Source organism: Dufourea novaeangliae, unplaced genomic scaffold, assembly GCF_001272555.1.
Source record: "Dufourea novaeangliae isolate 0120121106 unplaced genomic scaffold, ASM127255v1 scaffold109, whole genome shotgun sequence".
Taxonomy (NCBI): Eukaryota; Metazoa; Arthropoda; class Insecta; order Hymenoptera; family Halictidae; genus Dufourea; species Dufourea novaeangliae.
The window spans coordinates 4,097,507-4,113,486 of record NW_015373997.1 but is presented as its reverse complement, the minus strand read 5'-3'; the positions used below and the strand labels follow the sequence as shown (position 1 = coordinate 4,113,486).

General features: G+C 38.0%; 1 protein-coding gene across 5 annotated transcripts in view; it reads right to left on the bottom strand.

The window, feature by feature from the left end:
* Window positions 1–15,980, bottom strand: part of LOC107188060 (rap guanine nucleotide exchange factor 2-like) — a 75,701-nt gene that overhangs the window by 21,535 nt on the left and 38,186 nt on the right. For 3 of the 5 annotated variants that reach the window (XM_015576295.1, XM_015576298.1, XM_015576296.1), the window contains exon 3: window positions 56–154. In XM_015576295.1, coding sequence (XP_015431781.1) covers window positions 56–154 — 99 coding nt within the window. Of the gene's footprint in view, window positions 1–55; window positions 155–9,165; window positions 9,903–15,980 lie in introns of those variants that run through there. The other 2 variants (XM_015576299.1, XM_015576300.1) reach the window with 1 other exon arrangement.

Here is a 15,980-nt window from a genome sequence, read left to right as displayed (position 1 = left end):
GGTTCGGTTTCTACCTGCAGAAAAAAAAAGAGTTTGACGAGAAACAGATGTTTACCGTGTCATCGAAGACCAGGTTGACCTGTCGATGGTCGGTTATGGGATGAGGGTGCGGTGGCCGATGCATCCTTCCTCCGTGCACTTCCGGGTAGTCGATCTGCAAAAACAGAAAAACAAAAAGTGTTAATTAGTGGGGTCTGGAAAGTTCACATTTCACCAGAATAAAGACCGGACACGGATGCCCGTGTGTGAATCACGTGCCGTCGATAATTTAATCTGTGCACCGACTACCTGCGCCCAAGCATGTTCTGGTTCACGGCAACCTTTCACCTTTTCTGACACACGGGGGCACGGCAGTCGGTGTCCTTTTTTAACCTTAACAGCGCAGGAATAATTCAACACGCGTGGAGCCTCGGTCGAGAGTTTACCTCGGGGGAAGATTTGGATTTATTGAAAAATGAATCTTGCCCGAAGCTGACAATGATATACAGCATTTCAGAAGATCAAAGATCATTAGTTAATTGGGTTACATCGAACCAGGTGCTGTGTTCGTTTTCGATTGACCTGGAGCAATTTGTGGATTGAAAACGAAAGAATTTGACGCTTTTTTAATTAAAGGCATACTATAATCTTTTTCATTCAGTGACAATTCCATTACAATTTAGTTGAATGCTAAGTCTAAAATATATTTACATCGACGTGTCTAGTAATCATACTCGACATTTTCTTTAAAAAAACTTAGTTTGCACAAACGTTCGTAAGACCGTCGTACGTTAATTTGTTTTAAAAAATCACAGGTCATAAATGTTCAATAAATTGAGAATTGAAATCTCTAACATAATAAAATCTCTATATACAAGCGGCTGCCAAAAGTTTCCGGCCAAACTGTAATTTCAACGTCTCTTCTTAAAAATATATAATACGAATAAAATCATGATGTACTCATATTAACCCGTTCGCACTGGTGGACGAGATATCTCGTCGCGTGATTTCGTTCATCGGTGCGAAGGGATTAAGCATATATTGCTTCTTCAGATTTGGCAATATTAAACATTTTCGTGCATAAAAATAATCTATTCTCCTGTTCCTAACAAATACGGGCCTGACAAAAATTATGACAAAGATATGGTGAAATTCCAGTTTGGCTGAAACTTTTGGCAGACACATGTTACAAGACAGATTTTACTCCGATGATTCTTCGCCATTCGAGCCACATGTCGGCCAGGTGCAAACAGCAAGAATCAGCAGAGCACTTCTTGTCCTGCCCAATTAACTTTTCTGCCTGACTTCACATTTCTGAGATTATTATTATTATTAACAGAGAAATACTATGTTTATTTCTATAAGCCAGTGATGGGCAACCGAGCCCGCTCGGGCATGTAATTATTCGCTAACAAACCGCTAAAACCAGGTGCTTAAAAAGCAGAGACAAAGTAAGATTTAAAAAAAAAAAATTCTTCAAAATTAATCCCCAAGCACCACACTAGTGTCACACTTGTGTGAATTTGCAAAAGCATTTGTTCCAGTTTCTATCTGGCTAGCATAAGGGTACCAAATTTTTAAATTAAAAATTACTTCTTACTTTTGCAATTATTATCGTTACATTTCTCAGGAAACATTACCCTGGAAAATATCTCAATGAGCTCAAGTTTGCATTTATTTTTTTCAAGTTCTTCAATCATCAATTATTCAAAATCCCAATTCGCACTAGTGTGGTGTTTACGTGTGCCGAACCGGGGTGTGGTTTCCGAGGGTTAAGAAGCGAATATTCTCGAAGAAGCATGTGATCGTTTTAAAGGGCACACACGACTGATCGGCAAAAAATCGTTCGTACAAGCGGCCCCGAACAAGCGACACCGTGTTGATAATCTAATCCGGTTTCCACCTGCAGATGCGCACGAGCTATGCAGCTGCGTCAACTTCTCGCCCTCGTTCTGCGGCTCGTGCCTTTTTTCGGTCAACGGGCGACGGTGTTCCGTCGCTGAACAATGTGCGTGGATACGTATATATATATGCATATAAAAAAAGGCGAACGAAGGAAAAAGGAGGGAGGAAAAAAAAACGCACGGGAGACAACGAGATGAGAGTGCCACGAGCCGGAACCCGTAGGCCGGACTTCCGGTAGATACGCCGGTTATACACTCGCCATTCACAGGACCGCTCCCCTCGCGACTCGATTGTTAGAAGCGAATATTTAGCCAATTTCGGGATAAAAGTTGAATTTCCACCGGTCGACGATACGATGATTCGATTCGGGGATCAGGCGTATCGCGATCCATCGATGCGAAACAGGAGGGGAGGAAAAAAACAGTGCTCGATCCGCCGGAAATTAACGGCTCTCGCGTTCGAATATTGCGAGACCCCTGTTTTTTTTTTTCGATATCTCGATTTCTCGCGTAGCAAATGCGTAACATCAGGTGACACCGGTATAAGCAGTTTATGCTTTCTAATCGGTTAACTAGATTACAACCGAGTTGATTCGTCATTTGAAAAGGAGGTTGGTGGTAAGATAAGTTAATTCGTGAGGGAAGTTCAAGCATTGCCCTCGTAATTAAATGTAACATTTGCTTCTTTGACCGTTATTGCCATTCGTATTTTATGCAATTAACCCTCCCTGGGCAAACAGTTTCTTCACACTTCGTAGGCAAACTGGGTTGTTTCTATCCAAGCTTAATTTTGTTACTGTTTTAGGATTTATAAAAAAATGAGAAAATTGTGGCATACTTATCAAAGCCTCTATGACATTGTACATACAATTATTCGTTAAGTCAGACGTTCAAAACTTTGTTCAATAAAAGCACAAATTTGGAGGAAAGTCCGGGAACAAATAGGTTTCACTTGAGTCGTCAACGATCCACATTACTCACGGAGAATTAAGAAACTGAAATGAAAATTCTACGATTCTAAGCATAATATTTTTGAGTAGTTTAGTCACTGATATTGAAACATGGATTGTTAATTTATTTTGTATTGGAAGTAAATCGAGCCACTTTTTGTTCACTGGGAAGCAAGAGACTTGTCTGATCAGATTTCTGATTGCATACGTAAGGGGCGCTTTTGGTCGATGAATTTCCCAGTTAACAGGTGGATTAGTTGCAGCTGATTCGTACAGATTAGGCTACGGATTTTATGCATTTATAGTCGATGCAACTCAATAAAATAAAATTAAATAAAAAGTTAAATATAGTTAGCTGCAGACTTTCTCTTTTATGTAATTTTAGCCAGTATCGGAAGAAATAAATTTCTATTGAATACCGTTCCGCTATAGTTTCTAAAAAATCTGTTCTTGTAACAAAGAGATTTAAGAGCATTTAAAGAATTCAAAACTCTTAGACCGAACTATCTTATTATAATACATACGTGAAATTCTAATTACCAGCGATTAAAAGGAGATTAATCAAATGCTAAAATATGTACACACGGACCTTACATTGAATTTATTAAAGTATACAAATGTGCAGATGCAAATAACGAAATGTTAATCATATTGTTTTACAAATTAGTCTATAAAAATATAAGCTTACATAATTAATCAGTGCGTAATAATGATCGACACCGGGGTTCTTTTATAAAAACACTGCATATCTCTATAATAAAAACTGTAATATACTAAAATAAGAAAAATTATCCAAGAAAAAATGATCTGGAGTAGCATTACAAATTTTTTTCATGCCACACTGTTACTGTTTATTAGATTATGAGGCTATTAAATAAACTGGTGAACACTATATTCGTTTATAATTGCACAATTTATTCAAAAGCACTCGGAAGGCGCGTCTTTATTCTGGAGGAAACTTCCAGAAGTGGCGAGCAACGCGACGCGATCAGAAAACAACGACATCACGTTTTTCAGGGACGATCGGTCCCGCTCGTAACGAAACAATGTATCGTTAGGAATGAAGTTGAATCTTCTCAAGCATTGAACAAAATATAATAGATCTTTTTGTATATATATATTCATTAATATTATAAAACCAACACTTTTCAATACAAATAACTTCAAAGTTAAGTTGTAAGTTGCATTTCACCTTAAATTTTTTACTTTTGTCTTTTATACACTTCCGTTGTCCTACTAGAAAGAGAAATACAACTTTATCCGTTCCAAAAATATCAGAAACATTTTGTTTCTTTAAAATATCAAGGTTATCTTGATGTTATTTTCTTTTTCCAAAAATACTGGATGATTTATTTTACATTTAAATATTGTCGAAATTTACGATTTCAATGGTTTTCATGGCAACTGTCACGAAAATAGTATCTACTTTGATAAAACAAATACCCCGCGTGTTTTCGTGTAACACGACGCATAGAGGAATACTGTTCTGTTGACGGCGGGGAACGTTAAAATCCTTGACCAATCGAAAACAAAAATCGCTCGGGCGTTTTGGGAATTCGAAACTTGGACCGCATGTTATCGAAAGCTCGCGTCGTACTCGACGACTGCGGCATTCCATTGCGGTAGTTTCAACAGTTTATAAATTAACCCGATCCGACTTTAATCGGAGTCTTTGTCCTCCACGAACTTTATTTAGACGCGTTCTTTTAGTGTAAAATGATCTCCTACGCGCTAAAAGAGTTAGTGATATACGTAGACTGCGAATTTTATGCATGCATAGCCTTCTATGAAGCACAATAAAGGACAAAATTTTCATCAAATGCAACGAGCTTTCTATTTTATTCTGGAACCGATAAGAAACTTAAGAAGAGAAAGAAATTCCTGCAATTTCTCTAGGTCTTTATAAATTACTTTATAAAATGTTATTTTACGTAAAAATCTGCAATCTACTTATATGGATGAACAGTTTATTTTTTCAACAAAAACATGATATTTTAAATTAATTATTAAATTAGACCCTCCACTGAAGAAAGGAAAATGAGATCCAAAAAAGTAAGGAACAAATAACAGAAACATATTAATTAAAATAAATTTGTGTTACTGTCTTAATATCTTTTTCAACCAATACAAATTTTTAAGAAATTGTTATACTATGTTTTGTATCATTTAATTGTAAGAACTGTTTGTTAAGTAACAGATACTTCAGAATAGCTCAGAATATGCATTTACTCTTTATAATACATTTATTAACCCTCATCCTTCTTTTGTAAATTTGTCACATTTTTCTCATAAGAAATAATGTTATTCTGTCATGTGACGGTAAATTTAGTTGGAGCTCCGTGAAATTTAATTTAAAGTATTTGCAAATTTAACTATTTATCTCTTTATTATATTAATTTGTACCAGAATATCAATTTAACCCATCTGTAGCTATTGCCATATTCTTTCTAGTCATATCTGAATGTAATATATGAACATGAAAATATACATAAAATTATATGCACAATTTGTTCTTGAAACCTGCGTACAAGAGAAATTTTACTACGGGTCAAAATGACCCTGCATTCGTCTATTACATCCACCTCAGACCATTCGCCTTCTGAGAGTCGAAAACATAATTATACCTATTAAGAGTAATATTTTTCATCCTTGTTTATTTTTCAATCTCCAGAATCTTTATAGAAAAAAAAAATCACCTAAACATACTCAGAAGATATTACTCCAATAATAAAGTATAATAAACAACGTCCAGGTAATAAATGATCCATCATATAAAATAGATCATCTAGACTTCGAAATGGCATACTATATTTTTATTAACACCGTGTATAACAACAACATGTCCGTTTCTGCGTGGGTTTGCGAGGCTCCGAAGCGTCGCGGACCTGATTTCTCAATGAGAGGCGGTCGCGAACGCGTAAACAAACGGAGCAAAAGGGAAATATAAAATAGATCGGGGCGCTATGCTCTGTTTATCTGGCTGGCGAATTATAGTGCATATGTATAACGTCTCATATACGTGCTGACGGAACCGCGTAGTCAGTCCCCGTGACGCAATCCGTAAACAGCCAATGCAGAAAAATCTGCAGCTCGCGTTCCTCCGTCGGTTACGTAATCGACAGATTACAAACAATCGATTCGGCTCGACGATGACGTCGCCAGCTCAGTTGCCGGTTGTTGTCCCATTCCTCGTTATAAAATTGCGAACATCCGATTTTTTTGCGGCGACATCGGTCTCGTGACGTTTGCCAATCGCTGGCCCTGACACTGTGGAACACTTTGTTCGTTTCAGAGCGGAATCGTTGCGTGCTGGCCTTGGTGTCTTTCATACGATGGCTTGGAACGAGTCGGTTAGGAAATTTTTCTGGACTATCGATGTTTGCGAGTCTGGGTAGAATTACTGAATAGGAAAAAAGGAACCGTGGGATTTGAAGGGGAAAAAAAGGATCATTGTTATTTTCCTTGTTCGAAGGAAAATGAATCATCCCATTAAGGGATGAAGTCCTTTGTTCGTATAGTTGATGGGAAGGCGGTAATAGAATCTGTTGGGCTGGTTAGGGTATGAACGTGAAAAATGATTGAGAGTTGAAGAAAAAAATGTTTCATTTGTCAAATGTCAATGCTTCATTTCTAGACAATTTTATATAAATTATTTGCAATACCAGAGACATGTATAGGCTCTGAATGTAATGTGGCATAGGATGACAGTAGGATGAATTGTATTATAGGAGTCATAATTTCTATGAGACTGGCTGGTAGGTAAGTTATAAGCTGCTTGCCTGAGATATTTATTCTGTATAAAATTGTAATTATGTCGGCAATTGAATATGTTAATGATAGGGAAGTCTTCGTATAGTGTTTCTGACTGACAAGCTGATTCCGTAATCTTTGTCTCTACTTTTCATAATGAATAGTTTTACGTTAGTGCGTACGATTAAACATTTTTATTGTAATACTTAATAACGTCTTAGAAGAGGACATTTAATAAATTTACAACAATGAAAGGAGTAAACAATATTCTAAAAACAATAATTTGCACATTTCAGTTAATGTAATATGTAAAGCTGATTGCCAAAACAGCTGACCTCTACGATCAAATGTGACTCCGTAACAATGAAAGTATTTCAGTGTCAGGGGCATTGATTGCCAAACATTTCACGGCTCTCTAGAAGGGGAGAATTGCAATACTATTTTAAATTATTTCAATTATCTTGTTAAGTCTATATAGTATTTACCAAAAAGTTCTGCACTTAAATGATGTCACCCATACGTGTACGACGTGGTAGTCAAAAATATATCTGGACTCCGGAACCAGACTATATTAAGTCCAGTTTAAAAAAAAAAAACATTTTACACGTTTCCCGTACCAAATTTTTCATTCTTTCCGATGGTACAAATTATTTCGTTCTAAGTCGTTTAAATATTAACATAACAATGTAAAATTGATATTAACCCTATATCTTATTCCGAGCCAGACACTGTAAAGCCCATCACGTAGTGGACTTAATGCAATCTCCACCATGTCTACACATCGAGATTTAAGACCATTCAATAATTCGAATGTAGCGATTATTTCTCCTTGACTTCTTACCGAACAGTTCCAAAGTTTTTGCACTTTCGATTTGCTCTCCTCTGAAGTTTGAAAAGTGTGACTTAATACACTCTGACAATAAGGTCCAGATATATGTACAGAGTCCTCTCGATTATTGTACCGAACTGGGGACCGCGCCAGGACAATAATCCTATAGGGAGAAATGCTTCAGACCTTCGTAAATTAGTTTTTTTAACGCTTGTCAGGTTTCACCACCCTCCCCCCCAGTCATGGGGATAATGCCTGGACAATAATCGTGTAGAACAATCCAGACGATGATCGAGAGGAATCTGTATACTTAATTTATAATGCTTGTGGTGCAACGGTTCGCCAACACGATATCCGTGCGAAAATTTCGTCTAGTTCGTCTTTCGCGGTGCGATCGCCAATGGATCTTTCCATAACAAACGATCACCGTATCTTCTCGCATTCCTTCCTCTTTATCTTCCGCCCGTCCTCGTTATATATTCATGCTCTGCGTGGGCCCTTCGCTCCGCGTGGGCGATCAGCATACACGTGTGTGCACCGTGTGCCCAGATCGCGCGCGCGCGCACGAGCACGATAACGCCGTTTTTACCCACGAACGGATCGCGCAACCCGTTCCATTTCGTTTTCAATAAACTTTAACGACCACGGGATATCGGGTTATCGCCGGTGTATTAATTATCGATATTCCCACGGTAATCGAAGAAAAACGGCAGTTCTTTTCATCGACACGCCAGTCACGGTAAACCCCTTGCTTTTTCATTCAGTGAAATTGATTAACGTGGTTCCAGTATCATTAAGCGAATATTCTATAATGCTTTGGAAAAATTCTGAACCTTTGGAAAAGTCTTCTTATGGGGATCAAACATTTAAAATTATATTTCATATCGCTTACGTACACTGTAGATTTTGCGCGTCTGTAGCGTACGCAAATATGTGAAACTCATTGTCAGCGTAGAAGGTTCGTTTAATTTATTTAAATTTACTTGTCTGCGAAATGCCTTATGAAATTGTCAGTTTGATAAGCGTACGTAGTCTAACCACAAGTGTTACTATCCACTTGAAACAGATCGATACGGAGTAAATATTTGAGAGCTTGGAAAATCCACGATTAGCCTTTATTTATGTAAATAATATCAGCAATGTATTACGAACTGATACTGCCCAATCCTCAAAAAATTAAATGAAATATATATGTAAATTATTGAGTTCCATTCACATAGACCAGAAATTAAAGATAAATAAAAACGTTCCTATGCCACTCAGCTCCTAATAAATGCGAACACGATGTAATTTACATTAATGTGGACATTAGAGTGCAATTAAATAGAGAAATCTTGAGATAAACAAAGTATTTAAAAAGGCTAAAAACTCCAGACAGACAAAAGTTGTATACAAAATAACGAGTTGATTCGTCTTCCTCTGTGAACAGATTTAGAAAAAAAGGAAATAATTCCGTAACTTTTTCGGTCGTCCATACTCAGTGTAAACAGAATACGGACACGCAAACCCAACGCGAATCCCCGTGTAAATAGTTCCACGAAATGTTTGCGATGTATGTATGTATATAAATCGCAACTGGTCTCTCTCTGTGTGTGTCCGTCTCCCATATTCGACGAAGCCCGAAGAAACACAGCGGCCGTTTCCTCGATCCACGGCCGGGTTATTGGGAAACGGAGTGGCTGTTAAGATACGAGCACCGAGTAGACACAGACGATAGAAACAACTTCCTTAATTACGAAACAAGTCATTTTACCTCGTTGGAGACGACCGATAAGGGTCTCGGTGTGCCCGGCCAGCTTCTGGATAACGAACGACCTTTTCTCTTCCTGGCGACGACCCGAGGTCGCCCGGTCCGATTCATGTGTTTCAACATCTTGGGGGCTGAATCGAAGAATCCTTCACGCGTCCCTCGAGCGACTCGTTGACCCACTGTATCCCGCCGCCATCGTTATTTACTACCAGAGAACCGTCTTTGTTCCTCTGTGTCACTTCAGTCAGAACTCACGCGCACACCGATGCACACAAACAAATATTTCTCCACGATCTAATATTATAAAATCACACACAATACACCTTCGATCGAGCAACAAGCATATCACCAAATATATTCCCGTGTCTCCTTCCCTTTCACTTCTTCCTTGCCCGGTCGGTAATATCACAAATCATCCGAAACTGTCGAATCGCAGTTACCCTTTCACGTATGTATGTATTACTTTCACGTTCTTCCCTGGGTGATTAATATCGGACAACCTTAAACGTTAAACATGAACGCTGGGTATACACGAACGGAACCCGAAGAACGAAACTCTGCGAAAGTAAAACTTTCCAACAGAGAGACACACACATATACACTGTTTGTCCTCCTTCGAATTGTATACGAGAGGCTATGAAACGTCACTGATAGATAGCCAACGGTCTGACGACGCGGCGATCGGAACGTACGTAGAGATCGGTTGGTATGTATCAAGGACAGAAGATCGTTGGACTTTCCCTGAATGGGAACGCCGGGCGACGACAAACGACAACGACTGGGGATCGGGGAGGATCTGGCGCGCTCGGTCTCTCGGGCACATCGCGCGCGCGGGTCACGATAAAACTGAATCGTGAACGATTCTTTGGGGGCCAAAGAGTGACTCGACTGGCTGACGGTCACGTGACTACGCACGCAGTGACGTAGGGAAACGTTGCGACCGGCGACGCGGTTCGCTGTCAGATCGTGCCAGACGCAGACGTAAAATGGGACGTGGTGGCCCGATAACCGGTATCACTCAAGGGAACGTGGGTATCTACGGAGCAGGTTGCGACGATTTTCACGACAGTAAACTAATTTCTAAAGAATCGTGAATAGTACATTTTTACAATTGTTAAGAATGAAATAATTATTCGATGGTTAAATAGATTGTAAATTAATAGAGGCGTGGGAGGAATGATTAATAATTATCTCATGTATGGACTGTAGATTTTATGCATTTATAGTATGGTGTGTAGAACTGAATAACATCGAAAGTTTAATAATATTTAGTAAATGTATTGATTTATTTTAAATTTAATAGAACCATTGAGAAAGAAAGTCAGTGTCTGCTTGTGTCTGGACTTCCAAAATTGATCTACACAAGTTTGAATTTCCATATAAACATTCGCTGTATAGTCGTATACTATCAACACTTGCGGATCTGCGAGATTAATGCGATGAGTATGGATGACAATTCTGTGGTTAGATAATGAAGATATCGAATCCGTTTAAATGGTACTTGAGAAGAATGGATTGCGACTGGTGCCAAATGTTGGAGATTATGTATTCTAAACAAGTCATTAAATATTAAGCACTTCCGATCAGATATGTTTTAAAGAGTTTTTTACATCGTAACTCTAGGATTGATAAGCTCGTTTAATAAAATAAATCGTTTTACCTTATTTTCCAGAAGAATTTGATCCAGTCTCTATTTAAAATGAAAGTTACCGATTTCAAATATTTTAATAAAAACTATACGGATATTTATACTCACGTAATCGACAAATTCATTAAAAATTTATCTGAATTATATTTCAATGCTTTCATCCAGAGAAACAAGAACAAATTTGACAGAAAAAGAGAAATCTTCAGGTTACTACAAAGAACTAACGAACAAGTCTAATTATGATTAAACTAATCATTAAAACACACGTGTCGTCTAAAAAAAACAGGTTCTAAAATAGAACAATTTTTGTAGAAAGTGAACCTGAGCAGCTGAATAAAAGCAGCAGCGTTTAGAAGTCTCGTTTTAGAGTTCTCGAACTTATTCCAGAGCCTGATCAATATCTATTTAGAGGACGTCCATGTTAAGTAAATTTAATGAGGAGAAATTCGCGAGGAAACTAAAATTAACACGGAGTAATAGTGACCTGGGAAGCGATGATGCTCTGTTTAGCTCCCTGCTGGTGGGGAATCGTAGGCGTCATTCGAGAATGAAAAATAGCGTAAGGGATAAAACGTCCAATTTTGCAGGCTGAGTTACTCTCGCTTACGTAAGTTACGCTCGCCGAGAAAAATTACTTTTCCGAAATAACAGCTAGAATCTATATTTGCGTCAATCGTAAGCGCGAAAATTCGGAATGTCTAGTAGCTGCGTAACGAACCTTTTAAAGCCTGACAACATTTTGGTATTTCGACGAATGGATGGATAATTTATTGCACAGATAATCCACTTTATTTATTACAGTATGTTTCATTGTTCGTGAAATTCTATTTGAAGAGAAGGAAATAAAATATAACTGACACGTTTATGCATGGTTTGGCCTTGCCCTGAATTTCAAAATTTTGTTTTGTACTCAAGCGTAAAATTTGCAGGGCAAATATACATCTTGTAAAGAATGAAAAGTAATTTAGATTTCCATGAGTACTTCAAAGAATAACATGCATGATGCAGGTAAAAGGTAGATCATTATAAATGATCATTAAAGTTAAATCAGATAAAAGATAGATTATTAAAAACAGGTCATTATAATAGATCAAGATAAAGTATTCTGCTAAAATACCGTAGTCTGTAATTAAACATAGACGAAAAATTAGTACAAAAATTGTATAACTAAGGCAGTTCAATGTTTACATTAAAATAAAAGCTTAAATATAAAATAAAATATTACGTTCATACAGCGAAAATATTTTGTCTTCTTGAAACAGGTTATTAATTAACGTCAGATCCAAATTTTGTAATATAAAATTAATAAAGTTGTATAATAAAAGGGCACGAACTTCTGTATTAACATTATAGTTCTACCTCTTAAAGCATTAAAAAAAAGCAATAAAAAGCAACAGTAACATATATTCTCTTATCCGTACACTATAGACGCAACAATTTTTACGCAAAAACGTACAGCAAATGTTAGAATACGAAAAGAAAGGAAAGTGTTAAAAAGCATAAAAATTCGTCACAACCTATCCATCCAGCTCCGAAACACGTTCTTACAAAATTCCGACTGCATATGATTTTTACGAGGTCCGGTAGCCGTGACACATGGTCAAACACGTGTTGTAGAAAGCGACGCAGGATTAGCGTCGCCGTCTATCTGGGAAAATTTTCGACTAGGTCTGAAAAAAAGAAACGGCCACTACTCGCGACGGTCCGACCTCTAGCCGAGAGTCTCACAGAACGATTTCTACACGAACATGACACTCAGGTGGTCCGTCCGGGAAGAGAACAATGTGAACCCGACCCGGAAGGAAAAATAAATGAAGACACTCGAACGAAGCACACAGCCGCTCCTACGACGGAAGAATTACAAGTATGGTGACGGTTAGAAGAAAGTGTAAAATTTACATTTATTGTAAATATTAATTCAATGTTTCATATCGCAGGATTTGTCCCGAAAAATTCCAAACTAAAATTGAAAAAAGCACTTTGCAATTTTTTTTTTAAATTATTAACGCAGATGTAATGGAAGGAGATTTAAATTAATTCAGAGATGAATTCTGCTGTGCTAAATGTAGTAATACAGATATTATAAATGAGAGAGTAATTACAAAATGAAAAGCTGTTCGAAGATGAAGTCGAGTACAAACGACGAGTTAACTCGTCTTCACCAGTTAGCAGGTTAAAAATAGTTTCTTTCTGAAGAGGCATTCAATTCTGGAGACGAAAGACACTTCAAAGAGATACAGAATATCATAAGACAAATTCCTTAATAAAAGAAATGCTTTTTAAACCATTCAGTTATCTAACCCTTTAATGCTCAATCATTCTCCCTAGAATCATTGATACATTACAATATTCCGCCATTATTTCTCTTGAGTAATAGCATTAAATTTTATATATAAGTATATATACTAAATCTTCAAACTCATAATATGAGGTATAAATGCTATCAAAGTGAACAATTCCGAATGGAATCCCACGGTGGCAAACGATTAATAACCACCTGAATGTTATTTTTCTTTACCATTTCAGGAATAGTGTGCCACTTACTATCAATTAAAGGTACTCACACGCTTCCAAAATTCTCCAGTAAATTGTGATAATTCCCCAAAAATCCAATTTAGTCTCCGAGACGAGTGGTCTGTCGATAAGAATTCACCCAAGCTCGTACAGTGGTTCAAATAAAAGCGACGTATCGCAATATTCGGACTAAATTTCATTGCTTGACAGCAAACTCACTGCAAAATACGCCGAAAAGAAGCCTCCGGTACGCATCCAAAAGGAATCCCACAAGCAATTCCCAGAGAAATTAACCCGCCCACATAGGGGTTGATCAAGCAATCACGGACGAAGAGGGCAACCAGCTTGCCGCTGCTGGACGATCACCGTGAAACCATCTGCCGGGAGAAAAATTCCTCAGAAGTCGACAAGAGTGGCCGAGTCTAGGCGATCGCTGGTAAAAGAGTGGCACTCGTGAAAAATTCCCCCTAAAATATTTACCGCCAGGGAGGGCAATCTCGAGTGGAGAATTATTAAGATGAATAACACGGCTGGGCCACCGGTCGGAAAAGTCGAGTGACGGATACAGAGTCGTATAAACTGTCTACCAGGGGGCTACGTTACGGTGTGGCATCGCGGGGATTTCTACGCTCGCTACACGGATGTATGGACAGGCTAAAAATTTCCTCTTCGAGTCTGGACCTCCGCGGGCAAACAGCGGAGGGCTCAGACGTCTTCGTCGTCGTCTTCGTTGTCGTCGTCGCCGCGCATATTCATACGCGTTTCTCGGCGCCTGTCTACTTTATTTTCGGTTGCTTCCTGCGGTTCCCTCGTCTCGACACCATTGGCGTCACGCGGCGAGCCCGGCTCGAAAAACTCGCGGCAAGAAACACACCCGTGAAATTCCGGCTCCCCGACGCAACCAGACTGACGGAGGAGAAGGAGGATCCCGTCCTGCTTTTTCGAGATCCGCTCGAGTGCGAATTAGACGGACGCCTGAGCCGACGACTGACTTGTGCAACGCTTGTAATCCGTGACAATAACGCAGAACCTAAATTTATTGTCGTTAGGGGACGAAACCGTTCATGTACCCTCACGAGCAAATACGGTTTTCGCAAGAGGAAAATAGAGGAAATGCCTCCTACCGCTTGGTTTCAGAAAGTTACTGAAATTTCTGCTAAATTAACATTCGGTTTAAAATTTATTGCAGCATTTGAAATAAATTTACCAAGTAGTAGTAAGCCTTTCTATGCCACCTTTCTCCCCCCCCCCCCCTAAGGGAAGCCGAGTTTGCTCGTGAGGGTACAGTGATTTTTGTTTTATAACTACGTAAGTTCCGTTTAATTTGTTTTTTATGCATTTTTGGAGGAGAATTCCAGGTCTATTACTAGAGGGATCTTTGCAACAATAGTAGTGTTGTGAGATATTAACCCGTTTACTACATCTTTTTGGTATCTTGTTCAAAAAAATGTTTTTCCATAAAATCAAGAACAAGTAGTCATTTTAAGACTATTTAAAACATTTTAATGTAACACCATTTTTATAATGCTTTGATATCATTTAGAGAAGTTTCGTACTGCCGGTCGTCAAGAAATGATCCAGATATTGTCACCAAAGTGATAAAGTAGGTGTCTACTAGTAGTGGACAAGTGCAGTTAGGGAGTTAAGGCTTTTATGAAAAATAGTGTATATCAGATTTTACCACGTAGTTATAAATAAAGGGATAATAACTAGACATAAAGAGACATAAAGAGACAGACATAATTAATAAAAATCTCGTTTTTCAATATTTTGTGGCATAGCTCCCTCTTGCACTATACGAAATGTTATGTTTTGTTTCATATGGATGATGCCACTATTTTCTCTCCACTAGTTGGCGTATATGAAGCCCAGTTTTTATTTAGACAAGAGAGAAAACAAATAAACTGTACAAAGTTTTGAAAAATTAAAAAAATTTCTAATACCTAGAGCATTAGAATGATACGAGCATCGTTCAGTTTAATTTATCTGTAATTATCAAAGTTTTGCCGTAGTAAATAAACGAGATACACGACAATAAACAAAACCTATATGACCAAACTGTCGGCACAACTATAATGAAACTTGTTTTCATATTAGAGTCCATCGTGTGCATAAATATAACGCGGCGAACCGTGTTGTTACTAGGGCTTGTGATGTGTAGTTACATGATCATCCACACCTCATAATCTTGATTCACTGCACCACGTTGTGCACTGAATATTTGCACCGTGACAGAACTAGGATCGTACATGTTTTTAACAACGCTCGACAACCATTTGCGGTTTCAGCGACTCGATGAAACTTGTGGTTGAGTACACGTTTAGGGGATGCAATGGATTGTAAGGTATTGTTTGTTTGGGCAGCCTGCAGAAAGGATTCCGTGGTTGCAGGGTATTTATTTTCTTTCTCGAATGATTGATGAGTTATTCTGGTGTTGGACATTCGAAATGTAAATAATTTTAAGGTAACGGAACTTTCATATTGCAAGCTTAAACTGGCTATAAAACTAGATCTTTTAAAACACTAAAAAAACATAAAGTATGTATTTTGTTATGATATGAAGAATTATTAACAAAGAAGCAAATTGAACATTTTTAACTAGGATAAAGTTTCTGTTGTTGATGTCATTTAGAATATTTTGAAGTGTCTGATACGA